The 25800-nt window shown below is 36.7% G+C and overlaps 4 protein-coding genes across 6 annotated transcripts; 1 reads left to right on the top strand and 3 right to left on the bottom strand.

The window, feature by feature from the left end:
- Window positions 1-462: 462 nt before the first annotated feature.
- Window positions 463-6507, bottom strand: LOC104805918. Of its 3 annotated transcripts, XR_770573.2 has the most exons (13): window positions 5931-6503; window positions 5185-5411; window positions 4673-4731; window positions 4262-4336; window positions 3792-4138; window positions 3617-3685; window positions 3446-3534; window positions 2160-3002; window positions 2003-2080; window positions 1792-1903; window positions 1149-1199; window positions 625-1029; window positions 487-522 (listed from the first exon to the last, which is right to left on the bottom strand). XR_770573.2 is itself a non-coding variant. In XM_010530629.2 (12 exons), the coding sequence occupies exons 1-12, from the start codon at window positions 6273-6275 to the stop codon at window positions 940-942; spliced, it is 2385 nt and encodes a 794-aa protein (XP_010528931.1). In that variant the 5' UTR covers window positions 6276-6503; the 3' UTR covers window positions 463-939. The 3 variants fall into 3 exon arrangements, 2 of the variants coding, with proteins under 2 accessions (XP_010528931.1, XP_010528932.1); XM_010530629.2 differs by having other exon boundaries at window positions 463-1029; XM_010530630.2 differs by lacking the exons at window positions 487-522; window positions 625-1029; window positions 1149-1199 and having other exon boundaries at window positions 1800-1890; window positions 1969-2080; window positions 5931-6507.
- A 107-nt stretch (window positions 6508-6614) lies between these two features.
- LOC104805917 (ubiquitin carboxyl-terminal hydrolase 6-like) lies at window positions 6615-11988 on the top strand. The gene is made up of 17 exons (XM_010530628.2): window positions 6615-6708; window positions 7738-7883; window positions 7995-8030; window positions 8129-8236; window positions 8373-8473; window positions 8578-8704; window positions 9076-9135; window positions 9228-9346; window positions 9826-9934; window positions 10149-10237; window positions 10422-10491; window positions 10587-10667; window positions 10748-10828; window positions 10913-10964; window positions 11332-11454; window positions 11534-11608; window positions 11701-11988. The coding sequence occupies exons 1-17, from the start codon at window positions 6699-6701 to the stop codon at window positions 11754-11756; spliced, it is 1443 nt and encodes a 480-aa protein (XP_010528930.1). The 5' UTR covers window positions 6615-6698; the 3' UTR covers window positions 11757-11988.
- Window positions 11989-14691: 2703 nt separating this feature from the next.
- Window positions 14692-16263, bottom strand: LOC104806010 (dof zinc finger protein DOF3.1-like). The gene has a single exon (XM_010530727.2). It carries the CDS (start codon window positions 15616-15618, stop codon window positions 14692-14694), a length of 927 nt encoding a protein of 308 aa, XP_010529029.1. The 5' UTR covers window positions 15619-16263.
- A 1944-nt stretch (window positions 16264-18207) lies between these two features.
- LOC104805916 (serine/threonine protein phosphatase 2A 55 kDa regulatory subunit B beta isoform-like) lies at window positions 18208-23842 on the bottom strand. The gene is made up of 14 exons (XM_010530627.1): window positions 23393-23842; window positions 22675-22778; window positions 22490-22585; window positions 22286-22405; window positions 21581-21778; window positions 21158-21249; window positions 20601-20719; window positions 20079-20202; window positions 19620-19743; window positions 19404-19472; window positions 19227-19318; window positions 19051-19128; window positions 18885-18931; window positions 18208-18797 (listed from the first exon to the last, which is right to left on the bottom strand). The coding sequence occupies exons 1-14, from the start codon at window positions 23502-23504 to the stop codon at window positions 18661-18663; spliced, it is 1512 nt and encodes a 503-aa protein (XP_010528929.1). The 5' UTR covers window positions 23505-23842; the 3' UTR covers window positions 18208-18660.
- Between the last annotated feature and the right edge of the window lie 1958 nt (window positions 23843-25800).

Below are 25800 nucleotides of genomic sequence, written 5' to 3'. Positions count from 1 at the left end.
TTTTCACCTAATAAATCAAATTTTAAATTGTTCAAATCACTTACTTAATAAGGACAGATTTTTATTTATTTCTTAATTATTACAAGTGGGGCTATTATATTAGTTTCACAATAGGCATTAGCCACAACTTGTTTCTTTTTGCTATTTTAGATTTATATTCATTTATATTTGGATTTGTAGTTTATTTTTTTAGATTAAGTTTAAAGAATATTATTTCTTCAAAAATTTGTGATGATGAATTTTATTATTATTTTTATAATCAGTTAAGATTTGATTAACTTATAGTTTCAAAATTTATAATCAATTAGTTTTTGAATCGATTTAAAAATTAATTCATAATATACAAAAGATCATGATTAATGGGTTTTAAAGTGAATTTAATTTAGAAATGATTATATGTACAATTTTTATATACATAAATTAAAAAAGAGAGTACAAGAAAATTTAATTTATAGAAAAAAAAAGTTAAATAATTTTATCAATTGAATCCGAATATATTCTCGAAGAAGAAGAATTCCTTCCCTACAAAACACCAAAATTGGGAATATGAATTCATAGTATGTTAGACAACATTATATTATCCACACCAGCCGGAACCCCGGGGGATATGGGATCGGACCCTACCTTTCTTCCCTCGCCCTCTCCATGTTGTTCATGAACTCGAATGCGCTATCCACAGTGAATGAAATATCTCAAGAGGTACCTTAAAATCTCCAATGGAGTCTTAGTTGTCCTCGCCATCAGTGAGTATATGAACATGGCTATCCTCCATGGGTAGGGGCTTTCCGCAGTGTCTCATTTTAAGGAGCTATACGGCCCTTATATATCAATAGAATGATCTCCATGCCCATGGAAGTCAGACTTTTAGCGGTAGGATAAGAAAGGAAGTGATGTCAATGTATCCTAGCTAGGACCCGGTCTTACCCTCGTGATATCCATTCAGGACCCGAGTTTCGACCTCTCTCGTCTTTGTTCGCTGCAATCCTTTCCATGAGAATACGCGTATTCTTTCATTATTTGCTTTAGATGCTGCGAAAATATTACCATATTCGGTTTTCATCAATGTATTCGGATATAAAATGCTAACAGTTAAGATGGATATAACTGCATGGTAAAAAAAAGCGTGTGCAGGAGTTTGGGAAAATTACCTTTAGTTCTTCATGGAGAACGATAAATATTTTCTTCAAACGCTTGTGCCTCTGCACAGGTTGCGTAGAAGAAAGCCTTAGCAACGATCAGTAAGAATAAAGACTTGAACAATCAACAATTTATCAGCGTTGATTCAAGCAGATAAGATGCCTGCACAGTACTAATCAGGGAACATAAATCATTATTATCGATGAACAAAAAGGTGTGAGCTCTTTGCAGAAACTTCAAACGGAATTTCCATATTAATTATTTCCTCTACTCTCCTCTTCCTCTGCTTCGTCCGTTTCCCTTAACTACCGTGTTCCATATTTACCAAGTAACTCGCCAAATGGTTTCAGCAATGCTGTAAGATCCAAAAACTGATAATGTCTTCCATAGTTTACGAAATCATTCCACACAAGCAAGGGATCGTATCATCATTTATCATCCTCTGCTCAGTGGAATCTACTTGTGAGAAATCAGTATCAAATTTCATTCTATATCTAATATTAGGTGAAGAGAGTACAGGGTAGAAACAAATCCCGGAATGCTTCGGTGTAACCCAAAATCTCTTTTCCATAGAATAGTATAAATTTTCAACTATTCCTATTCCAAGGAGGACAAAAATAACATAATAAAAGAGGTTATCAGATAGCAGATTACCTCCCCATTTTTGTGATAAGATTCCTTCAACTGTTGCAAAATTCTGTTATACCTCTCCACATCCGTGTCTTTTGCAAATTCAAGGCCTTCTCCCATTTTCTGAAATTCATTTCTATAAACAACCGAACCGATCAATTCAAGAAAACTGATCAAAAAGGACAACACAAGTGATAGAACCTGAGAGTTGTGGCCAAGGAGTTCATCCAGCTACCTGTATTTTTCTATTATCTCGCTAAGGGAGCGGTAGCTATCATACTTATCATGATATTCCTGTATGTAGGCTTTATACCTGAAATTAAAGACAAATAATTAGAGATATAAACACTTGCAATGAAGATTCTAAAACATTACCCTTTCATATTACTTACTGAGAATAACCACTAATAGGTCCCTTTAGATCAGGAGAATCCTTCTCGTACTTCAAATAAGTGGAGTCTTCTTCATCAAAAGATGTTTCTCCTTTCTTCACTAAATTCTCTGTGTCATCAAACCTTCCTATAAAGTTGTGGCACACTCGCATCTTGTCATGAGCAGAAGAAAAAGGTCCCCGCCCCGAATTCCTGCCATCTTCATTTGCAGGACTGAGATCAGCAGAGGATTCCGTAATCCAGTTATTTTCAGGGTAAAAGTTTCTCACACAATCAGAACCATGACCCTCGTCAAAGCTGTGACCTTTGATGTCAATGGCATCAGACTCGTGTCTGTCAATGTCAACAGCATTGAATCCACCACCCTCTTGTTTTTCAGCAGGTTCGTTGTGAACAATCCCAGAACCATCAGTTTGACATGGGAAAGTTGATGCAGGCAACCCGAGTTCTGACTCTGTTGTATGCTGGGGCTCTCTGTCATCATCACTCATGATATCCACATCCTCATCTGAACCCTCCTTACTGTTGGAAGAAGCCTCACTATCACTGCTGCTCCCACTGTTATTTTCACTGTCACTACTTCCAGAATCACTAGAACTACCAACCTGGCCTTCTCTATTCTCAGCTGACTTTTCATCACCAAGAATACGAGGTGAAAGGCGTTCAATGTCAACATTTTCTGGTGAACTTGATTGTCCTTCCGGATGTGCAGGCACAACATCTTGTTGACACTGTCCACTGGGCTCACAAACTGAAAAGTTCCCCACATTTCCGACCCCTGACACAGGTAACTGATCATGACCGCACTCTGCGATTGGCAACACTTGCGGGTCTGCAGGTGAGCTGCTAAAGAGACAATATATTAACACAAAGTACAACCACAATATGCACAGAAATTAATTAGCTAACTTCAGAAAATTGTGTATCTTGTAGTTAACCCTAGCTGGTAAAATGATAATGATGATAACCGAAGTAGTTGCATGGACAGTTACGAAGATAAAAAGACAAGTAACTTTATCTCGTGATTTTTCTTTATCTTCAGACAAGTTTTAATGAAGAAACCAGAGAAAATTTTATGGTGTGCAATAAACAATCTGATAGTGAAAACTGAAAAGGTGTAAAACAATATGATAGGATGCTATATCCTCATGTCACATAAGATTGACCAATGGGATTGTCTACAGCAAATGCAATGTAAGCCAACAAACTGTTCCAAAAGTGTCATATTCTGAGGACCTTTCTTCTCCAAATGAACTTTCAGCACTATCTTTTTAAATAGCACATACCTTCCCATTCCAGATGAACGTTTCTTATAGCTGTCTGAATAGGCTCCTGATTTTAAGAAATACCTTCCTGGAGCTTGGAAATTTGCTACCTGGTTATCAAGAATAATCAGAGAAGTAAGAAGACATACTGCTACCACTACCAGATAGCATTCTAAAGTCATCATCACTTACTTTTTTCAAAATTGGCTCAATCTTCTTTGCAGCATTAGGAATTTTATCTCCAACAACCTTCTCCAATGCCTATAGAAAGACAGAGAGAATGTATGTCATCAATAGTAAATGGTGGACATAAAAACATATATAGGTGTCAAAATGTGTATGAATAAGACATTTCATTATGTGTTACCTTCAAGTTCATCGGAGCATCTTTTGGGAAATTAATTGCCAACGTCTGCAAATCAATAGGTTTATTAGCATTATTGGCTTTTTTTCCAGATGTGTCCCCTAATGCATCAGTTGTCCTGGTTGATGAATCCTTTTCACTAACAATTGGGTTTTCTTTGCCCTTCGTCTGGACTGGTGGGTCATCTTCAGTGGTTGTACGACTTTTAGCAATGTTCCCAATTCCATATGGAGAAGGTGAAGCGTTGGATTGATTAACAGGAGATGGTCCTGGTGAAGCTGAGGGTCTACCTTTACCGGCAGCGATTGAAGCCCCTGGTTTGAAAGCAAGCTTTGGACCTCTCATTGGAACTAATACATGCACCAGAATTAAAAGTGATTGGATTACAAGGTTAGCAAGGAAATGCAATAGCATCTAAAACTTTTGACAATTTTAATGTGCTACCACATATACAGAAGTCTTAGTGTATATACCTGGGGCTGGGTCAACCTTCCGCCTTTTGGGTGGTGGCTCCTTCTTCTGCTTATTTAACATTCTCCATGGATTTGCTGACACATTACAATATTAAAAAGTTATAACCAAACTCTTGTACACAAGGGAGAAGAAACCTATTCATTTAAATATTAAGAGTACAACTTTCAGTTAAAACCAGAATGGTTAACTATGCTGGTATAGTTCTTAAATTACTGAATTCAAAGGACAAGAGAGAACATCGAGGAAGGGAGAGCGAACTACGGATACGGGAACATGAGCACGGTGTCTTATATATATAAAAATAAGTTTCGTAATCATCCTCATATTATCTCCTCCAAAAGTTCAGAGAGAGATACATTTCTTTTGCACACCAGCAAAGTAGAGTGAAAATATCTCAACCAAAAAGCTACCTTCAGCAAGAGCTAACTTCTTCGTCAAAGATGGATTCCCAGGGTCTAATACGATTGCCCTGTCAACAGGAACCAGGACATAGCGGTTATTCAGGTACACTGAAAAGGAAATGACCAAAGGGCTAACAAAACCTATTCCCACCACTTTGATGAGACAAAATTAAAGATGAAAATAAAGGTTCCCGGTTACCAATTAACTGTGAGAAACAGCTGTGGTGTCTGGGCATCGGACCAATACAAATAGTTTTCATGAATCAGCATAAATTGAAACTCATTAAGGCCATAACTAAACTAAGAACCTATAAACTTAAAGCTGTCATCCGCAACAATACTAAAGAGCATTTAGATGAACAGCACGCAAGCCCTATCAAAGACTACTCTATTCATATGACAAGACTAAGAAGATGACTACTAAAAAATATATACTATACTAACACTGACATATGAAGGCCAAAGGACAGACAACGATAAAAAAAATGAGGAAGAAGTTATTAATTCTCAAAAACTTATACTTGCGTGATTTGGTTCTTTGTTCAGCTTCAACTGAGCGCATCTTCATGTGGTTTGTGGTAGACTCATCAAGAGTACGCTGAACATTCAATTTCCTCCAAGCACATCCGGCCTCAATCAGCACACCATCTCCATCTTCACTATGCTGGCGTTCTTCATATATATCACATAAATCCCCCAGCTCCCGGGACCAGGTAAACTTGAACTCCTTTCCACCTACATTAATAATCTGTTTCAGTCAAGAAAGGGTAAGAACACAAAAGGCTAAATAAAAACCTAACAAGTCAAACAAAGAAAGCAAGTTGGCCTATCTACAACTCTTAATGAACAATAACCAATTTTAGCAATCCATAACCCCAAAAAGCAGTGAGGAATCACTGAGACCAAAGGGCATGAAGAAACGCTTAAGAACATTCAATCAACAACCCTCTACCTGCGAATAAACTATGACCAGCTAAACAAAGAAAGCGAATTGGAATTGGGAAAACACGAACTATGAACCCTACTTTCAAGATGCAACAACCAAATCAGGTAGAAGAACTGATTTCCCACACATTCACCATCTAGGAAGGAGAAACACCTTAATTGAAGTGAATTATCAATATCTCAGTCGAACAAAGAATGTATAACCCAGCGAGCAAATTCAAAATTTTTAGAAGAAAAGGTGGCCATAATTCAATTCAACACTCAACAGCACCAAAAACCCCCGTTTATGCATTTTTTTCGTACGAGAAAGTAAGTAACTCACATTCCCACTTGTATTGTTACAAAACTCATCGAACTTGATCTTCGCGATCCCACCTTGTACTTCAACCCGCCTGATCTCCTCCACCAAGTCAGGCGCAAGCCGTATGATCATGCCGAAAGCCGGAGGGCTCTTACTCGGTAAGAGGCTGAAGGTTTCCTCGATGGCGCCGGTGGTGCTGCGTTGGCGCGAGGCGCTGCCTCCCGACGGCATCCTACCGACAGCGGAGTGATTCCGTTGGTTGGAAAGAGGGAAGGAGCTCCGGCCACGCAGCGGTCCGCCGGCGCTGGCGCCGCCACCGCCTCTACCTCCTCCGCGTCCGAGTTTTGACGAGCCTCCGTACATCATCCTTAAATCAATTGCGCCGTCTGCAATATCCTTAAATATATATAGGCCCGGATATATATCTATATGAGTGTATGTATAGATTAAGAGCACAGGCAGAGAGAGAGACGATGATGAGAGAGGAGATGCACAGAGAGGGAGAGGTCCAAGGGTCAAGGCCTAGGCTTTGTTCTGCTCTGATGTTGTTCCTTTTTGTTCTTTCCTTTTTTTTTGAATTTTGATATTCACGAAAACGACGTCGTTCGAGATTTTAGGAGCATTTTGACCCGGCCCGACCCGGCAAAAGGGGCGGCTATACATAATAGAGGGGTCGTCGAATTTCGTCGAAGTCGAAGAACGCCCCGAGAAAGAAGGAAAGTATCTATTACCCTCTGTTGTTAGCCTCTCCCTCTCCCTCTCCCTCTCCCTCTCCCTCTCCCTTCAAACATGCTGACAGGTTCGTCTTTGCTGAATTTCTTCGTTAACTCTAATGAATCGATTTATACTGGTAGCTTTCTTTCTGTCGAATCCGTTTTGATCGGACGCCATTGTAAATCTCTGGATCCTTGTTTGAAATTTGTTAATCTAGATTTTTTCGGATTTTCGTTGGTTGCCCGATCTTGTGCTCCTCTCTATGACAAAACGAAGTATTTAGGGTTTTATTTAGAGTAACAATGTCAGTGAGGTTTATATGAACGTTGTTGTAGGGATGGTTAATTATGTTTACTAGCATAGATTTTTGGGTTTTCCGTTTGATTATATGATTCAAAGTAGTCTTAATTCGAACTACTAGTAGGTGAGCTTCCTTCTTTGCGAAGCTGATGCATTGTTCACTCCGTGAACTTCAATATCTTGAGTCTCGGCGTGAGTGGCATTTTTTGGTAACTATGACGGGTGAATGTCGAGTTTTAGTCGTTGTTTGGGTTTAGGATAACATACCGATATCTTCAATATGTTTGCCATTCTATCTTGTTCTAAATGAGATAGACTGAAAGAATTTGAGAACATTTGTGATGTTCTCTGAAATAATTTGGAACCCTTATCGTTCGTTTCAAAGAATTTGAGAAAATTTGTGATGTATAAGATGAGCCGTGCATAGGATATTGAGAATGTGCTTATCTGATTGATTCTTCCTTGAGAAAGGTTTGTTAGTCGTGTAAAAATATGAGGTTTACCCAAGGCAATCTCCTTGGATAAGTTTTGATGGTTGATTATGATAGACTGAAAGATTTAACTACGGGTTTTGTTTTTGCTCTATCAGAGATAGAAAGATGTAAACAAATAGGGTTTCTTTCCCCCTCTACTGCTAATTGACCGTGCTTAAGTTTCTAGTTGTGACTGTTATTTGGTCCTATTGATACTTCAGAATATATAGGTCTTAGTACAGTGAGAGTCTCACCGTGAGACACTGCTGGAGTATCAATGTTACTTAAGTCCAAAGTTGGCCACTGCATCTTTGTTCGAACGTTTTGCTTTTGGTTTACAGTCAGCGTGAAGTGGCAAAAGAAGGTTCTCGAAGGTATCGAGATTGACACTAGTCAGCCTCCTTATGTCTTCAAGGCTCAATTGTATGATTTGACCGGAGTCCCTACAGAGCGACAAAAGATCATGGTCAAAGGTGGACTGCTAAAGGTAATTAGTTTCATGTGCTCCTGGTTCTGGGTGATGCTTCATTTCAGTAATATGTTCCTTAAGTCGATTTATATGTTGTAAGTAACGAGATCTTTCCTATATGTGATGCAGGATGATGCAGATTGGTCAACCATAGGAGTAAAAAATGTAAATACACTTCATTTGTTGGGGTTATGAGTTGTTCCATTTTAATTTTTATGATTTGCTCACTTGTTTAAGCTTTTCTGTTATTCTCTTCATACTAGGGCCAAAAACTGATGATGATGGGAACTGCAGATGAAATAGTGAAGGCTCCAGAGAAGGGCCCTGTTTTTGCGGAGGATCTTCCTGAGGAAGAGCAAGTGACTAATTTGGTAATAATTGTTTTTTTCAAAATAAGATTTTTCGTAATTTTCTAGATATCGTGTAATTTAAGTGCACATTTTATTTTACCTTACGGTAGCTTTTGACTTCTTTCCTACATCTAACAAATGTTACTATCGGTTTCAGGGTTACAGTGCTGGTCTATTCAACCTTGGGAATACCTGTTACATGAACTCCACAATACAGTGCTTAAAATCTGTCCCAGAATTGAAACATGCTTTATCCAAGTTAGTTTATTACTTTGTTCTTATTCAGAAATTTCTGCAAAGATGCATTTGGGGGATGTCTCATATTAGCAGAATCTGATTCTTGTTCTCTTGATTCTGATTAGATATTCACTTGCTGGACGAAGCAGTGATCTGGATCAGACTGCTCACATGCTCACAGTTGCTACACGTGATCTATTCAGTGAGCTTGATAAAAGTGTCAAGGCCGTTGCACCTATGCAATTCTGGACAGTTAGTTTTCATTTTGTTCTCCCTAACCTTTATGCTTCTTTTGCCTATTATTGTTAGTTTCCTAGGGCTAATTAATATTTTACCAAAAAAAATTCTCTTAAAAATTGTCATTACATCTTTAGCTGTCATCTTAGATCTCAAACCTGTGGGTTTAAACAGAAAAAAACGGAATATGCTCAGAATAGAACAGCCCGTTTTTTACAATCTTTGCATGTGTATGCTACAGTGGGCTTCATGGAATTCTAATATTATTTTGTAGATGTTATTCGATTCTTCGCGTAAATACTTCCCACGTTTGTAGGTGAATATTTTTAGTGTCAATCTGAGGTTATTTTAGTTTCCGACTCATACCATTTTTGGCCTTGATGCAGGTGTTACGTAAGAAATACCCTCAGTTTGCCCAGTTACATAACGGAATCCACATGCAGCAGGTTTTTTTTAATTAATTAGGTTTGCTGGTTATTGGCAGTTCTTTTGTGGTGTATCCAATTTGTTTACCCATGCTCCTTTAAATGCGTAACAGGATGCTGAAGAATGTTGGACACAGCTGCTGTACACTCTTTCTCAGTCACTTAAAGCACCAAGTTCTAGTGAAGATCCTGATACTGTGAAGGGTCTTTTTGGTGTCAATCTTCTGAGCAGGTCAAAATGCAAATTTCACACAATGCTCTCATATCATAGTTCTATCAAAGCTAGTTCATGAGATGAGCACAATAGAGGGCAAAACTAAACCCATTTATTTACGGCATTGCAGTCTGCTATTTTCTAGTTTCAAAGGTCAAATGGAAATTTTTTAAAAACCATGAGGATGGATGATGTCAAAGTAATTGCAGAACATATAAACCTACTTGTTTGGGGCCTGCCGAACAAGCCATTGTTTGAGATTTCTGAATTCTGTATCTACATCTGTAAAATTGAAGACTGCTGATGTGAATACATAACAGAACAAAATTGTCTCGTGTAGAACAGTTTTAATGTGTATCATGGCAGGTTTTGTTTCCCACCAGACACGAGTCCGTTTGAAGCAGATCTGGCCTACTTACTGATCTGTGTCCTATATTTTGTTTTACAAGCTGAAAGGGGGGTGGAACTCTCATCATTTTATAATGGGGGTGGTGCAGGTTGCATTGTCAAGAAAGTGGTGAAGAAAGCTCAGAGATAGAATCTGTCGACTCTCTTAAATGCCATATATCACAAGAGGTGAATCATTTGCATGAAGGATTAAAACACGTAAGTTCTGCAATCAATCCATTGAAACCTCTCTTTCTGCTTTCGGTAGGCAATTAACTAAGTTCTGGGGAAGAACCTCCTAATTCAGAAACATAACTGTTGTTGCCTTTTCCCCCTTTTTTGGCATGAGTGAGAGCATTAAAATTTAAACTCGTGCAGTGGCTTGTTTTCAGTTTATTGGTCTGAACCATCCTGTTTTCTCCTGTTAATGTAGGGACTGAGAGGAGAACTTGAGAAAACATCCCCTTCTCTGGGTCGTACTGCCCTTTTCATTAAGGAATCTCGTATAGATTCCTTGCCGAGGTGATTGATTTCTTTCTTTCATAGGACATCTCACTTTTCATGTTGAAATTTTCCTTGCAACATGACTAGCAAGTTTCAGAGAATCAACTCTGTCAGTGTCAACTTCCAAATTGAATTCTGCTTTGTATTCTTTTTCTCTCCTCTGACTAGGAAGTTTCTGTAATTCTTCTTGCTGATGATGAAGGTACTTGACTGTTCAGTTTGTGCGTTTCTTCTGGAAAAGGGAAACCAATCAGAAAGCAAAGATTCTCCGGGTACGTTAGTTCTCCATCATTGTTTGTTAAAAAGAGATCAAATGTTTGAATGTGAAATGATTTTGCTCCACCTATATTATTGTATAACTTTGAAGAAAGTGGACTATCCTTTGGAGCTGGATGTTTATGATCTCTGCTCTGATGATCTCCGGAAGAAACTGGAAGCTCCGCGCCAGGTAGTGACTGCCATTGTGTCTTGGCCATTTCTAATTATATGAGATTGTTGGCCAAATTAACCGACATGTGTATCTTTCAGAAACTTAGGGATGAAGAAGGTAGAAAGCTTGGTCTGCAGACCAGTGCAAAGGATAACGATGTGAAAATGACTGATGCGGAGGTAAAAAAAGAAAGAAGAGATCCTCTAAATTCTACTTTAAGAATAATCTTATAGAGGTATCCGCTTTTATGTTTTTAATTGCAGGGATCATCAAATAATGGAAGTGGAGAATCATCCACAGCTAATCAAATGGAAAGTAGGCTCTTGGGATACCCCTCTGGTTTTGTTTTTTTTTGTTTTTCACTATCTTCCTTGTCTTGTTTGGTTGCAGTTAGTGATTATGCTTAGTGTTCGATTTGATTTAACATAATTTACGATGCTAGGAAATAGAGAGTTTTGATGCATTAGTTTTTCAAAGACCTGGGTGTATGTGGGTTTTTTTAGTGTTTGAAAGATCTAGCATCACATTTCTCTCCCTCTCTATATCTTTCTGACTTCATGACACAACTATTTATTCTCCCCAAATTTGCCAAGCTTATGTTGTCAGAACCTGACAGCGGAGGAGGATCTAGTTGTTCAGTTTATATGCTAAAATGACATGGACGTGTTGTTATTTGCCATAGGTGGTGCTACTTTAGAGAAGGAAGCTCATATGACGGGAATATATGATCTGGTCGCGGTGTTAACCCACAAAGGCCGGAGTGCAGACTCGGGCCATTATGTTGCTTGGGTCAAGCAAGATAGTGGTCAGTTTTTTTAAGATGAATCCTTCACTTCACTTCTTCTCATGATTCTTGTCAAAATCCAAACTCGATACGATTTCAGGCAAGTGGGTTCAATACGACGACGATAGCCCCAGCCCTCAACGTGAAGAGGACATCACCAAGCTCTCCGGTGGAGGTTTGCTCTCTCTCTCTCTCTCTCTCTCTCTCTCTCTCTCTCTCTCAGACCGTTCATGCTTTTTGTATTTGGGGTATTGTTTGAATTTTCAGGTGATTGGCATATGGCATACATCATAATGTACAAGGCACGCACCATCTCCAAGTAATCTTCTCATCTTTCGTTGTTGTTTACTTCTTGGAAAACCCAGTGAGGTTTGATGAACTCTTATAGACTCTTAAATCAGTTGGAAAAAAATTCATTTATTTCTGACATTTTCATTCTTTCTCCTTTTTTTTTTCCATTTCACTTTTATAAAGACTTGAAGAAATCTTGTTATGTTTCTTTAGACTTTTCTTTCTGGCTTTTGATTTTTTGGAGGTTCCAACCTTTTCATTTTACCATTTGGCCATTATTTCGTTTTTGGGGAATTCGCTGAGGTAAACCTAAAAAATATAAAATAAAATTAGTGACATAATAGTTTTCACAAATTTAAAAAATATCTTTTTTGTTTTGTTTGTAATTTGTAAAGTTCATTTTACTTTGCATTGGAGTTTATATTTTTTTTAATAAAAAAAATTAGGGTTTAGTTTTAAAGTGATTTTCTATTGGAATAATTTGGGTATTAAAAAAACTAAACATGAAAATAACCGAATCGAACCATTTAATGTCGGTAAATTCCATCTCATTCCTAATATATCCCTACAATTCAATTGGAAAAATATGGTATCTATCTTAGACCTGTAATCACTCATAGATTTCGTGCAGGTTATCTCAAGTTGAGATATTTGTAACGTATGATATATATATATATATATATATATATGGTTGTAACAGGATTTGCATGATTCTTGAACTAAGTATCAAACGATGTCGGTTCTATCGATGTGTTCATGTCGGAGCCTGGGTCTTTACATTTGTCGTAACAAAGGAATCTTTTTATTACAACATTGAGAAAACACGTTTGCAATCGGATTCGAAGACAGAAACATAATGGTGTGGATATGTCACATTCTGGCACATAGAGTCGAATCAGATGAATTGACAGACTTGTTGAAGTTCTACAACCAATTCAATGGCAATTGATTTGTGGGTCACTTTGAATTTAATTAGGGGTGGAGACATCGATTTCACATTACTAATTTCATGATCTAGATTTTTCCGGTTATTGAACAATTATATTTGATTCTGTCCCTTTTTTAAAATCTACTTAGTTTCTAAAATTTTCGTTTTTATTTCGAGTATTTTCATTTCCATTTTGGTTATTTTGATATCCGATTCAAAGTGTTCAATTTAAAAAAAAAAAAAAGAAGAAGAAGAAGCAATCCGATTGATTTTTAGATCGGATTTCATTCCAAATGGTGGATCGAATTGACTCGGTTCGATTGTGATAACCAAATTGAATTACCACATTACTATTAATAATCAAATTCATCATTTCAACATTTTAATATAAAATCCAACATTGTTGCTTAAATTGACCAGAGAAAACCCTACACATGTGGGGTAACTAAAGATTAGGATGGTCCAAAATCAAAGAGCCATCACATTACAGTGGCGATTAAATTACATGGGCCATCACAAGGAAACAATATATATAATATAAGTTAGTCGTTTTTCTAAAGATGTCGACATATATTTTAATATGTTGATCTATATATATATATATATATATTATGAAATTGTATATATAATTTATTTGGATTCAACGAAATAACTAGAAACATATTTACTTTCAAGAATTAATTTAAGACGGGATAAGTGGGAACATGTAAAAATATTTTTGTAGCAACAACTAAGATGGTATTCAATAAATATTTAAGGGAAGTTGTACTTGTTTGAAATAAAAAAAGAATTATAACTGTGCTATTTAAGGAAATTTTATTTTAAGTTCATCTATTAAAAATCATTAAATTTGATTTTTTTTTTTTTTACAAATGTAGTCCATGTTCTAAGAGATCATTTACTCGTCATTAGTGTGAGGGTTTTCAAAACATGTGTGGTTATGCATCGTCCCATGTATAAAATAGAACACTTCTTTTTTCCGAAGAGAATGAAACAAAAAAAGAGTTGAAATCAAGAAATAATTGCTCTCTCGATGTGTCTCATTCTAGAAAATGATATTCCCTCCGTCTAATAATAAATGTCGTTTTAGTTTTAGAGATTATTTTTTATTTCTAAATAATTGTAATTTTAGATTTTTAAACTGATTTTTAAATAAAAAAAAAATTCCAATTTTATTTTAAATTAAAAATATCAAACTTGAGTATTAATAGAGATACAATTTAATGAGAATATATATGATTATTTTTTTTTAATTTCTTTAAAAATTATGAAGAAAACTTAAAACGATATTTACATTGAAATGGAGAGATATATATTTTATAGTTTCTATAAACTTTTACAATTTTAAATATAGGAACCGCTTTTAACGGTTTGCCAAGTTTATCAGCAATTTGATTTTTACTATTGAAGCCCGTTTTTTTTACTGAATTATATATTATTATTATTATTATTATAAAGAATATTCACATTCAATTTAAAATAAAATAAACAAAAAAAAAAGGTTCAACTTGTGTTCGGCTGTCTCGCCCGTCCAAGACATTAGAGAGGGAGCTTCTTTACTGCCCTCGACGGATCTCTCCTCTCTCTTCCCATTCCCAACCAAAATTATCATAAATACATTAAAAAAACACACACGCATAATATGTCTTACACATTCGTATTAGGGGTGATCACAACTTAGGTATCCGAATTTGATGGCATTTGGCTTTTTTCACCATAGGTTTCTCAATTGGTATATCCAAAATTTTAATCTTTAAGATTTGGGTATTCGAATATTTGTAGATTGTTAGGATTTAGGAGTTTTTATATAAAGGTTAATCCAATATGGAACTCAAATTTGGGTATTTGATATTTTGGGTTCTCATATCCACAACCCTAATTCCAATAATAAACTATCGTAGTATTACATATTATCATTATATCACGGAACAATTTAAATCGAAAAGCTTAAAGACAAACAAAATATTAAATAACTGATATGGATATTACCAAAATTACCGGCAGCTCTAAGAAGATATTGCAATTACAGAAATACCCCTTCAACTCTTCTCCACTCTGTTCATTGCGTGATCAGTCCAGCCGCCGCCGCCGCCGTCGTCTTTGACCGAGTCGCTCCGCGGCAAACCCAAACCCAGGTCCCAACCCGACCCGGTTTCTCCGAACCCGTCAAGAATAATCCCTCCGAGCTGCATATTCGAGGCCAACAGAGATCTAAAACTCCCCCCCAAATCCGCACCCTTCACGTCCTGATCTCCGATCTGCAAACCGTACATCAGTCCGGCCGGATCATGGCCCTGACCCGGAACCCTAGACGACCCAGACCCGGAATTCTGATCTGGGTTTTTGACGGAGGGGGTCTTTTTGGACCGTTTGGTGTTCTTGCGAGAGCCACCGCCGATGGGGATGTTGCGGAGGGCTCCACCTTTGGTCCAGTATCGCCGACAGCTCCCCTCGTCGTTGACCGAGTCGCTCCGCGGCAAACCCAAGCCCAGGTCCCAACCCGACCCGGTTTCTCCGAACCCGTCAAGAATAATCCCTCCGAGCTGCATATTCGAGGCCAACAGAGATCTAAAACTCCCCCCCAAATCCGCACCCTTCACGTCCTGATCTCCGATCTGCAAACCGTACATCAGTCCGGCCGGATCATGGCCCTGACCCGGAACCCTAGACGACCCAGACCCGGAATTCTGATCTGGGTTTTTGACGGAGGGGGTCTTTTTGGACCGTTTGGTGTTCTTGCGAGAGCCACCGCCGATGGGGATGTTGCGGAGGGCTCCACCTTTGGTCCAGTATCGCCGACAGCTCTTGCAGAAGTGGCGAGGCTGCGAGAGATTGTAGTTGTTGTAGTAGCAGAATTTCGTGTTCATCGATTCACATCGAGGGCACTTTAGTTGTTCTTGCTCTGGAAACTGTGGCTGTTTCAGCATCATCGCTTGGTAATACGATCCTGCTGACTGATCCTGCATTTTCCTGGGAAAAAAATGGCTTCTTTCTTACAACGTTTTCCCCCAAAAAATTCTGTCACCGAAAAAGTTCGTCTTTGATGATTCGGGAAACTGAAGAACCGTAAGATCTATAAGGATTTTGAATGGTTTGTGTTTTTCTTCGATGATTCAAGAAACTAGAGGAGATAAGAACAAAAAGACAAACTTTTCCTAAAACAGAAATACTTTCTGAAGAACAGAAAGACCTTTTACGTAAAACAAAACCAAAGGTTACGTTTTTAACACAGTTTTGTGTTTTTCTTACAACCTAGAAAAAAGGGCTCGCCTTTTTCCACGAAAATTCAGTAAAATGGAAATAAAGACAAACTTTTTTTTCTCCAAGATGGGAATGGGAACAGTTTCTGAAGAACAAAAAATATCATCCACGCAAAAAAAGAGATTTGGGATAAATTTATGCTGGAATAGACGCCCTTTTTTTTTCTCTTGACAATCAGAGAACACTGCCAAAAAAAAAGATCGAATCTTCAAGTGGTGGGAAGGAGAGAGAATGGAATGAAGATATATGCTTTGTTTAGAGAGAGAAACGGTTCTTATCTGTAGATGACGAATCGAACACTCTCTCTCTAGATTCTGGGTTTGGTCAAGAGGAGAGAGGGGGGGGGGAGAGTGGCTTGCTAAACACCAAAACAAAGTGTCCGGAACCAGAGTCTTTATAGAGTATCTAATCGGTGCTTTGATGTGTATTAGCGTACTAACGATGATTAGTTTAATTAAAGACCATTGAATATTTGATAATCTTGGGGTTTAACTTCCTAGGTTTTGACTTCTATCTTTGTCTCGTTGACTCCAATTGATTCAGTAAGAGTTATTGGTAATATCATTTTCTTGGGGGTTTCGTATTAAAATATGTTCAGTCAAAAAAATGTTAGATTTGTCTAAGATTTGTGTTAATCTAGTTAGAAAAAAATAAGTTATTATATATAAAAAAATAGAAAAGTGGTCGAGTTTGTATCTATATAATAAAATAAATTAATCCGATAATTTATAAAAAAAAAGTTAGAAGAATTTGTTTTTATCGCTGCGGTCGAAAACAAATAAAGTTATTATGTCTCAAATGCATGTTTCTTTTTTAGTTTCAATTTTATTTTCGAATTTTATAATAGTAACAATAACACAATATATACATGTGTATTCGTTTACACAAAGAGCAAATGATCGGGGAGTCCCCCACCCTAGTGGTTAATGACAACCCCCCTCTACCATGAGATTGTGGGTTCGAATCCCAGATATGGTACTCCCCTTGAGCCGTTCAGCTTTACGAAGCTGGTTTACCTGTTCTGCGTGGTTTGCCGGCTACTGTGTAGGGCGGTGAGTTTTCTCAGATCCGCGATGCTGTCCTGATGTCGTTCTCGTCCGACCTATGGGCTGAGAGACGTTGCGGTGTCCGGTGTCCGACCCGAAGGGTTGTAGGATAGGGGTTTCCCATCGTACCAAAAAAAAAAAAAAAAAAGGGTATTCGAATATTTGTAGATTGTTAGGATTTAGGAGTTTTTATATAAAGGTTAATCCAATATGGAACTCAAATTTGGGTATTTGATATTTTGGGTTCTCATATCCACAACCCTAATTCCAATAATAAACTATCGTAGTATTACATATTATCATTATATCACGGAACAATTTAAATCGAAAAGCTTAAAGACAAACAAAATATTAAATAACTGATATGGATATTACCAAAATTACCGGCAGCTCTAAGAAGATATTGCAATTACAGAAATACCCCTTCAACTCTTCTCCACTCTGTTCATTGCGTGATCAGTCCAGCCGCCGAATTGCCAATCAAAGTCACGCGCGCATCATGATGTTGATGATGCCACTATCGAATAAGCCTCCAGAAGTTGCACACGTGTACAAATATCGATTTAAAATAATAAAAATGTAACATATATATATATATATAATAAGAGGGTTAATTAATTACGAGGTTAAAAGTAAACATGATTAAAGAAGCTTAAACAACGATTAAGCATATGCATGAGTGCATGATCCACCTCGAGAGCATCGCTCACTGGACAGTGGACACTTGGATTGCGTGCTTGTGAAGCAAACTTTCATTTACGGAAGGAATTTTATCATTAAGATTGAAGAGGAAGATGGATGAATCTGGACCGTCCGTTTGTCAGATCGAACCAGATGGAAGGGTTTTGTCTTTCGCGTCAAGCTGCCGTAATCGCTGATACCATCTGTGTGTCAACACGTCGTCAGTGAGAGGAGACCATTTGAATTTGATGATGATGGTGTCACTTGTCGTGAATTCTACGGCTGGGATGTGTCTGCGTGATGACAGGTGTACGGTTCAGATTGAAATGGATTTGAAAGAGTTCAGAACTTGTAACATGGAAATTTTGTTAATGGAAGTACATATATATATATGTACATACAAAGATCTGAGGTATAAAGATTTGGGATTTTATATGTAAATGTACACATGTTACTGGTTTGATAAATTAAAATTGATTAAATTATGGGTATATGGGATGCTAAATTTGCTTATTTTAAAAGATTTATAATTTTTTTTATATTGAAAAATTTATAGTTTCTTACATCTAAACAACTATCCGTTGCACTTTGGTGAGGATACTCCAAACATTACAAGGGACAAACAACTCTTCCACTCACTTTGGAAGTTCCAAAAAAAAAAAAACAGTAGTTGACAAATTCTATTAATCCAAATCTAATAACCCCAACCAAACCGTTCAATGCTAAAGACCCAAAGAGGAAATAAGAAATTTCAATATTCATTGACCCAAAGCTCTGAAATTCCTATGACCCAACAGCACACAATCTCATTGCACATGAGTGCAATCTTCTATAAAACTACAGAAAATGGATGATGATTCATTCATTCATTAGGCTGAGAGATCGAACCGAGCCACAATTCATACCATCGGGGGAAGAACGAAAAAATACCCGACTCGCTTTTCCGAGCCGAGATCCGATCGCCACTGAGCAACTTCCAATGCTCTCACTGTTAGAAACCTGAATGTTGCTTCGCTTTTCTCAAGCATGGTAAATATACAAACTGTTGGCAGCGGCACAGGCGACTGAGTTCTCTGTAGGGTGCCAAGCCACATGCAGTAACTTTGTCGAGAAATCGAATGGATTTCCATTCGTATCGACCCCTGAAGTCTCTATTCCTGTTACCAAAACCCGATATCGTTTATAAATCACTCATAATCTCCTTATCAGATAAATGGCAGTAAGAAGAAAAAAAACATACAAACCTCCTCTAAGTGATCTGGAAGGTCTCGAGGGAGTTGGAACTTGTTTCCTTTTTAATTGCAATACAAATTTTTCACTGTATCAATCTTTAGGAAAAATAGGGGAAAAATGAAGAAAAAAGATGCTTGAAGTTGGTAATACCACTTCTAATGGCAACCATTATTTTACCTCATTGGATTTTTGTTGGCCTCCAAGGTTGTAGCCTCAGTACTCCCCAGGGAAACACCAAATACACGGAATAAATTACTGGGTTCACAATTTGCATTAAAAAGCAAGAAATGATTATTACATAATTCCCAGGAACCATATAGTTCATCGAAAAGAAAAGAACAAAAGGGAAGCACCTGTAAGAACCTGTAGCTACTCGCAATCCATCACCACTTAGACAACACTCGAATTTATCAAAGATGGAGTCATTTTCGTATAAATCACAGAGCTGTTAACCAGAAGAAAAAAAACTAAGTACCTTCAGCTATGCCTCGCGTCATCAAATGCAACACTCGAAAGTATAGAAAACTGACCTTCGGCCTCAAATGCTCATGAACCTGGAATGTTGCTACTGGACCTGAATCCATGTTTATGTCCCACAACTGAAGGACAAAATACAAACTCTTAGTCAAGTTTTCTTTACAAGGTTCTTTCAAGCCAGTCATAAGTTACTACAGGGGCATGCCTTATCTGAAATCAGTGCAACAACTAGACATATCGAGTCAGAGAGCATGTTCAAAAGTACGAACCTTAAGTGTCATGTAATCACGGCTAAGTATGTATCTTCCTCCATTCGCAAATTTGATGTCTGAAACTGAAGCAATAATCTCTGCGAAAAAAGATTTAGAACCCGGTGCCTCTGGTTCCTCAAACCTGCAGAAACAATGTGAGACCTCTTTGTTACTACCAGGTGCTAATAAAACACTACAAAAGATTTTTGTTAGTTATTTGCTTCCACCCTATAAGTAATGGAACAGCACAGCATCAGATTTTAATAGAAAAGTGTTTATTAATTTCTAAAGGAGCTACTTCAGTCTGCTTGTCTCCACAACTGTTGGAACAAAGCAAAACTTCTTTCTTGTGGAATACGAGAGGTTAACAATCATATTTTTGATGAAAGAAAGAAAATTCGGCATTTTTCTGACCTTCCTTTCAAGAAATGCTGAATTCTGAAGAAATGTAACAGCACTACCAGTCTAAAGACTTACAATTTTGAATGGGAGTCGCATAAAGCTGATTGTCGCATATCAATCAGGCGAATTGAGCCTTTCGAACTGCTATATGCTAATGTATTACAATGAGTAGGATGAAATTCCGCTGATGTGATAACCTCTGCAAGAACAGAACAGGATGCAAATCAAGGCTCAGAATAACTTCCTTTTGAATGGCAGGTTTTGCCTTCAACACAAACCAAAATTGTAGGAACCAACCAAAAGAGTATAATGCATTAATGCAGTCAACTCAATTTATGCGTAATATTAAAGCTAGACATTTCTATTGCAACCCAACTTACCAACCCGGATATACCATACAGCACCAATTAATTGATTATTTGGGAGACGTATACTTAAAAAAAAAAAAAAAAAAGGGAGGGGAGGGGGTTCCACCACACCATGAAAGGTATATATAGAACTAAGACAATTGTTTGCAACAAATTTAGTCATAGCTTGAATATTGTTTTTTAAAAGTATACTTAAAAAAAAAAAAATTGACAAGCCTATGCGGGTTACCAGTTAGATCTTCCATATTTGCAGGCTTGACATCAACAATATTGAAACTTTGATTGCTTATCTCCAGGTTCCAAAGATTTATTCTCAGATCATCCGCAGAGATAAATGTCTCACCATCACTTCAAATTTAAGAGGAAATATCATGAGGAAGGACATGATCAATGCAAGTACGGATTCGTGGATTCCAGAGTCGTTAATTTTAAAGCAAAAAAAAGTATAATAAACAAGAAAATTTTGCAGGAACAGAAGACAATGAAATGTAAACCTACTTATGATATCTCAAAATTTTCCATGGAAAATTATAGCCATAATAAATCAGTCGCATATTTCTTAAAGTTGATCTGATGTCCATTTATCTTTCTGACTATTGGTACACATTCTGTCATTACTCAATTTTTGGAATACCACCTCATAATAACAATTAGTTATCCCTCAAAGCACCCATAACAAGAAGAAACAAGTTTCTATCAAAAGTTAACAACAGGATGAACAATGCAACCTCCAAGATAGTCAGAGGAGTGAAAACAAGTCAAGTACCATATGGACGGAGAACCTACCTATTATTTGAAATGGAATTGATATGATAATCATGCGCATGAGCATACACTCTCCGGCATCTAGCTACAAGGCTAGTTTCATGACTAGTTACCTGTGGGTTGCACAAAAAACCTATTAGTCTAAGCATGAGAACAAATCACCAACTAATTTTGCTTTACTACGAAATTGAGATTCCCTACAACACTACACCACAATAATATAATTCCTCAAGGCACTTAGAATCATCAGTTTGACCCTGCAAGTGAGTTAAAGAATAATGCCCACCAGAGGCTTAAACAAGTTCCTTGGTTCTTTTCTGTTGGTCAGGCTTGATCCTTTACCTTAGTATTCCAGTTCATACTGAAAAAAAAACACGGCCAAAATATCTAGCCAAGCCTCAGACAAAAAACTGAACACAATAATAATGTGAAGAGTACAATTACCATTGGTAACCGCAGCGATGGGATGCCTCCCGGGGGGAATGAGAACTCATTACTTAAACAATTGTATGCTTTGTCAGGTAGTCCCCCATTCATGAAGCATGATTTTGTGCTGCTTGAACTAGCATTATTGCTATTTTCTACAGCTCTCGACGGATCCTTACTCATATCACAAATTTTCTTCAATTTTTTCTCTTGAACCTATAAAATCACACATGAGAAAAAAGAATGAAATGCCTTTAAATATCAACCTTAACTGGTAGTTGGTTAAAAGTCCATAAACAAGGATGAAAGAGAAACCCTCATGTGGAAAAGTAGCAAACTATTATAGCCTCGTGCTTAAAATCTGACAAGCGAAATATTTTCCCAATGCTTTCCGTTATATGTGAAATTGAAGATGGAGGAAGAAATTCACAACCAAAAGGGACCTAAAGAGCTCGAACTCTTAAGAAATACAGAAACATATATCCATCATACTATCATCATTCATGATGCACAACTTTCAAGAGATACCAGCCAATAACCAATTTCAACATCCAGGACCCTTTATCCAACTTTGACATTCCTAAACTTGGTTGACAAAGTACCTCATTTTTCCCATCATACAACATAAATGCCCACAAACAAAACATGATGGTTTGGACAGAGCTACTAACAAGACATTAAATGATCCAGAGGCAGACAAATCTCATACAGGAACTCCCTCACCTTCCAAAACTTGATGGTCTTGTCATTTGTTGAAAGGAGAAAAAGGGCGCCATTAGCTGTTTGACACCATCTGATTTTATTAATTTTCTCCTCTATCTCCAAACTCTTCAGATAATCAAACTGGTGGAGAAGGATCGAGAAGATGAAGCTAAAACAAGGTACAACACAAAATGTGGCGAGGAAAACGAAAAATCAAACAGATACCTCAGGTTCATGGCTTTGAAATTCCGTTTTATATCGAAACTCTGGGTGGCGTGGTGGAAAGTCAGTTCTTTCAAGATCTCTTCTCGATCCACGAAGCTATAAATCATAGTGTGAACAAGACATCATAACACAAAACCAAATATCAGAATCAGATAATGTTTTTTCCAAAGGCTAAGAGGGCATACACTCTTCGTATCTGTTCTCTCAAAGATAACAATTCGTCCCCCACGGTCCCCGGTAGCAAGATGGTCACCAGATTTATCGAATTCAATTGCAGAAATTACATCAACTGCAGAGAAACACCAAGCAAACAGTTTCAGTTTTGAATTTCATTCAGGATAAAAAGGGAAACACTTCCAACACTAAATAACATATTCTAGTAAAAGGTCACGACCCTCTTAACCAAAAATGCACGCTCTCAAAATCCCCAGACCAATGATCTAACATCCCACCTCAGTGAGATCATTCACCTTCCTCTGTTTTACCTGACAGAGATCAAACCTAACTACAACCTATAGCTACATGCAGAAAGAAGAGAACTGTAAAACTTCACCAAGTTCGCTAAGAAAACAGGCAGATGCAAACGAGCTGACCTGAGAAACTTCAATAATTATACACTCAAAAAATCGTCGAATAAGCTGGTATACAGAAATCCACTACACATCGAAAAAATAGAAACAAAAATCTACAAAACTGGACACAAAAACAAACCTTTTCAACAACCCACGAACGAAAAATGTAATTTTACTCGACAATCCGAGAAGATCTATACGTTCAAAACAAACCCTAATGTCGAGTGACACGGATTAGGTCCAATGGCAAAACTACAAAGCAGAAGCTATTCAAGCAGCACAGAAGCACGTACACGCATCCATATACATAGACAAGTGAAACGATACCTACCCTCTTGAACTTCCTCTCCGGCGCTGCGTTCACCGAATACCTGAGAGAATCTCCATTCCAGCGGGGGAGGTAGGTCTGCCGGAGCTGCGACGACCTCATCACCTCCGTTCATTTCCTATCTCTCTCTCTCTCTTTCTCTCTCTCTATCTCTCTCTGTTAATCTAGTGGATACAGGAATCAACGGCCGACAAATTACCTCGAAGATGAGGAAAAACAATAGATCAGGAATCGAGGAAAGCCATAGCTTCCGATTTCAAGTTCTCCATTTGAGCTCGCCCATAGGTTTCTCTCAATTTGAAGAATTCGATCAATCAGCGTTGAGAAGATCCCCAGATTTTGACGAACAAAAATCTAACTCACACAATAAACTTTCTATCTCACCCTCCCTTCACATGGAAAAAAAAGAAAGAAAAAAAAAGGGGTGCAAGTGCAACTCCCTGACTTCCTTGCCTTCCACCCTCTGAAAGGGCAAATCTGGAAATTCGCAAATAGAAAGACCGAGCTTTCTATAATCTGCATACGTATCGCTCTTATCTTCGGCTAAAGAGACAGATGGTGACGTCGATTCTCTGAAGGTTTGCTATTATTCGACCGTGAAATAATTATTAGTGTTGGGTTTGAAAAATGTCCATTTTCGGGTATTTCATTTTATCCACGGGTTGATTGTACAAAAATGGAATATTCATGTGATGCTGTAATAAAATTGGAGCAACGAAACGAATTATCCGATCATCGAATTTGAATTCAAGTTTCGGAATTTGTATAATCAAAATATCGATTAAGTTTTATGATATTACGGAATTCTTATTTACACGAATTATCCGATCTCAAGTTTCGTGAATTTGTATAATCAAAATATCGATTAAGTTTTATGATATTACGGAATTTTTATTTACACGAATTAAAATTTAATATATGTATAATGTATCTTTCTTTGTACTTTACAAATCGGTTTCACTTTCATCTGTTTTTATCTTCATAGAATTTAGGGTAATCAGTAAAATATCGTAAATTTGAACGAATTATCCTTTTTTTTCTCCTTGTAAGATCTATCATTGTATATATATTTTTTCCTCATAAATTTTACAGGAGAAGTGGAAAACAAAGAGATTGATAAGAAGTTAGAATAATAAATATTACATGTTTAGTATTATTTTATCTCTTTCTGCATTCTTTTATTGGTCCACTGATCATATTTTATATAAATTTTAAAGAGGTTGATATTAATATCTTATGTTCATCATGAGTCAAATCATAAACAAACAAAATAATATGTATATACAAATTAAATATGATATGGAAATTGAAGTTAAAGATATGCACAAAAACCCTAAATCTAAAAAACCATCCAAAGCCCTAAAATGGATGTGTATCAGATCCTATAAAAAAAAATCTCATATATATATACACACACACATATCATCTTTCATGTTGAATCGCCCGACGAATTTATCGGATCATATCAAATAAAAATTCAGATACAAACATAATATAGGATCATTGATTATGAAGAATTTCGTCGTTATCCAGATTTTTATTTGTTAAAATTACATTATCAAAGAGTAATGCACACTGTTTGGTATCCCGAAACAAGACACCAGCAACAGAGATGGCCAAAATGATTTGGATACCAAACAGTCAGTCTCGAACCAAATGTCAAACCGCACGTGTCAAATCTGGTTACTTAACACTATAAATCGTCTTTTACCTTTTTAGTTGCGAAATTAACTTTTTAAAAATTGCAAAGGGAAAATCTTTAAAAAAAAACCATTATCAGGGTACCAATTCCAAAAAAAAAAATTATCCGAATTAATTATAAAATATTTGAAAACCCATTTTTTTAAATAAATATTTTATCAATAAAATGAGATCGAACTGAGATCGGGTAGCAATCGAGTGATGGAGTGAGGCGATTAAGGTCAGGAGAGTTGTTGAAATAATGAATAATGGCGAATTAATTACCATTTATTTTTCACCAAATCCAAGAAAATATTGTACGCCCATTAATGCTATGAGCTGTGTGAGCTGTGTGATATAAAATGATGAACGAAAATTAATACTCTCTCCGTTTCAAAATATTTGTAGTTTTAGATTATTATCTATGTTTCAAAATATTTGTCATTTTACATTTCCAATACATTTTTTTTAAATAATTTCCAATTTTATCCTTACCAAATTCCAATACATTATTAATAATAATATTGTTTTTATTATTAAATAAAGGGTATATATGACTTTTATTTTTATTTATTAAAAAATGTGAAATAAGTTAAAACAACAAACATTTTGAAACGGAGGGAGTATATAATTATATTTTGAGTTACAATATAAATTAATAAAATATTGATTAAATATAGTTAGAATATAAAAATAAAAAATACCAATAACAACGAAAATCTCTTAACACT

Source organism: Tarenaya hassleriana, unplaced genomic scaffold (assembly GCF_000463585.1).
Source record: "Tarenaya hassleriana unplaced genomic scaffold, ASM46358v1 Cleome11, whole genome shotgun sequence".
Lineage (NCBI taxonomy): Eukaryota > Viridiplantae > Streptophyta > Magnoliopsida > Brassicales > Cleomaceae > Tarenaya > Tarenaya hassleriana.
This window is presented reverse-complemented; position numbering and strand designations above follow the sequence as displayed.

Excerpts from the sequence above, each read along its gene's own strand:
- LOC104805917 (XM_010530628.2), top strand. Across the intron at positions 9,935-10,148 it reads TGCATGAAGGATTAAAACAC|GGACTGAGAGGAGAACTTGA; the intron begins GTAAGTTCTGCA and ends CTGTTAATGTAG. Across the intron at positions 10,238-10,421 it reads CGTATAGATTCCTTGCCGAG|GTACTTGACTGTTCAGTTTG; the intron begins GTGATTGATTTC and ends CTGATGATGAAG.
- LOC104806010 (XM_010530727.2), bottom strand. The coding sequence starts at position 15,618 with ATGCAGGATCAGTCAGCAGGATCGTATTACCAAGCGATGATGCTGAAA.
- LOC104805918 (XM_010530629.2), bottom strand. The coding sequence starts at position 6,275 with ATGATGTACGGAGGCTCGTCAAAACTCGGACGCGGAGGAGGTAGAGGC. Across the intron at positions 1,904-2,002 it reads GAGATAATAGAAAAATACAG|AAATGAATTTCAGAAAATGG; the intron begins GTAGCTGGATGA and ends GGTTGTTTATAG. Across the intron at positions 1,030-1,148 it reads TTCTCCATGAAGAACTAAAG|CATCTAAAGCAAATAATGAA; the intron begins GTAATTTTCCCA and ends ATATTTTCGCAG.
- LOC104805916 (XM_010530627.1), bottom strand. The coding sequence starts at position 23,504 with ATGAACGGAGGTGATGAGGTCGTCGCAGCTCCGGCAGACCTACCTCCC. Across the intron at positions 20,720-21,157 it reads AATTCCATTTCAAATAATAG|TGATGGTGAGACATTTATCT; the intron begins GTAGGTTCTCCG and ends TTAAATTTGAAG. Across the intron at positions 19,473-19,619 it reads GTGATTACATGACACTTAAG|TTGTGGGACATAAACATGGA; the intron begins GTTCGTACTTTT and ends TTTGTCCTTCAG.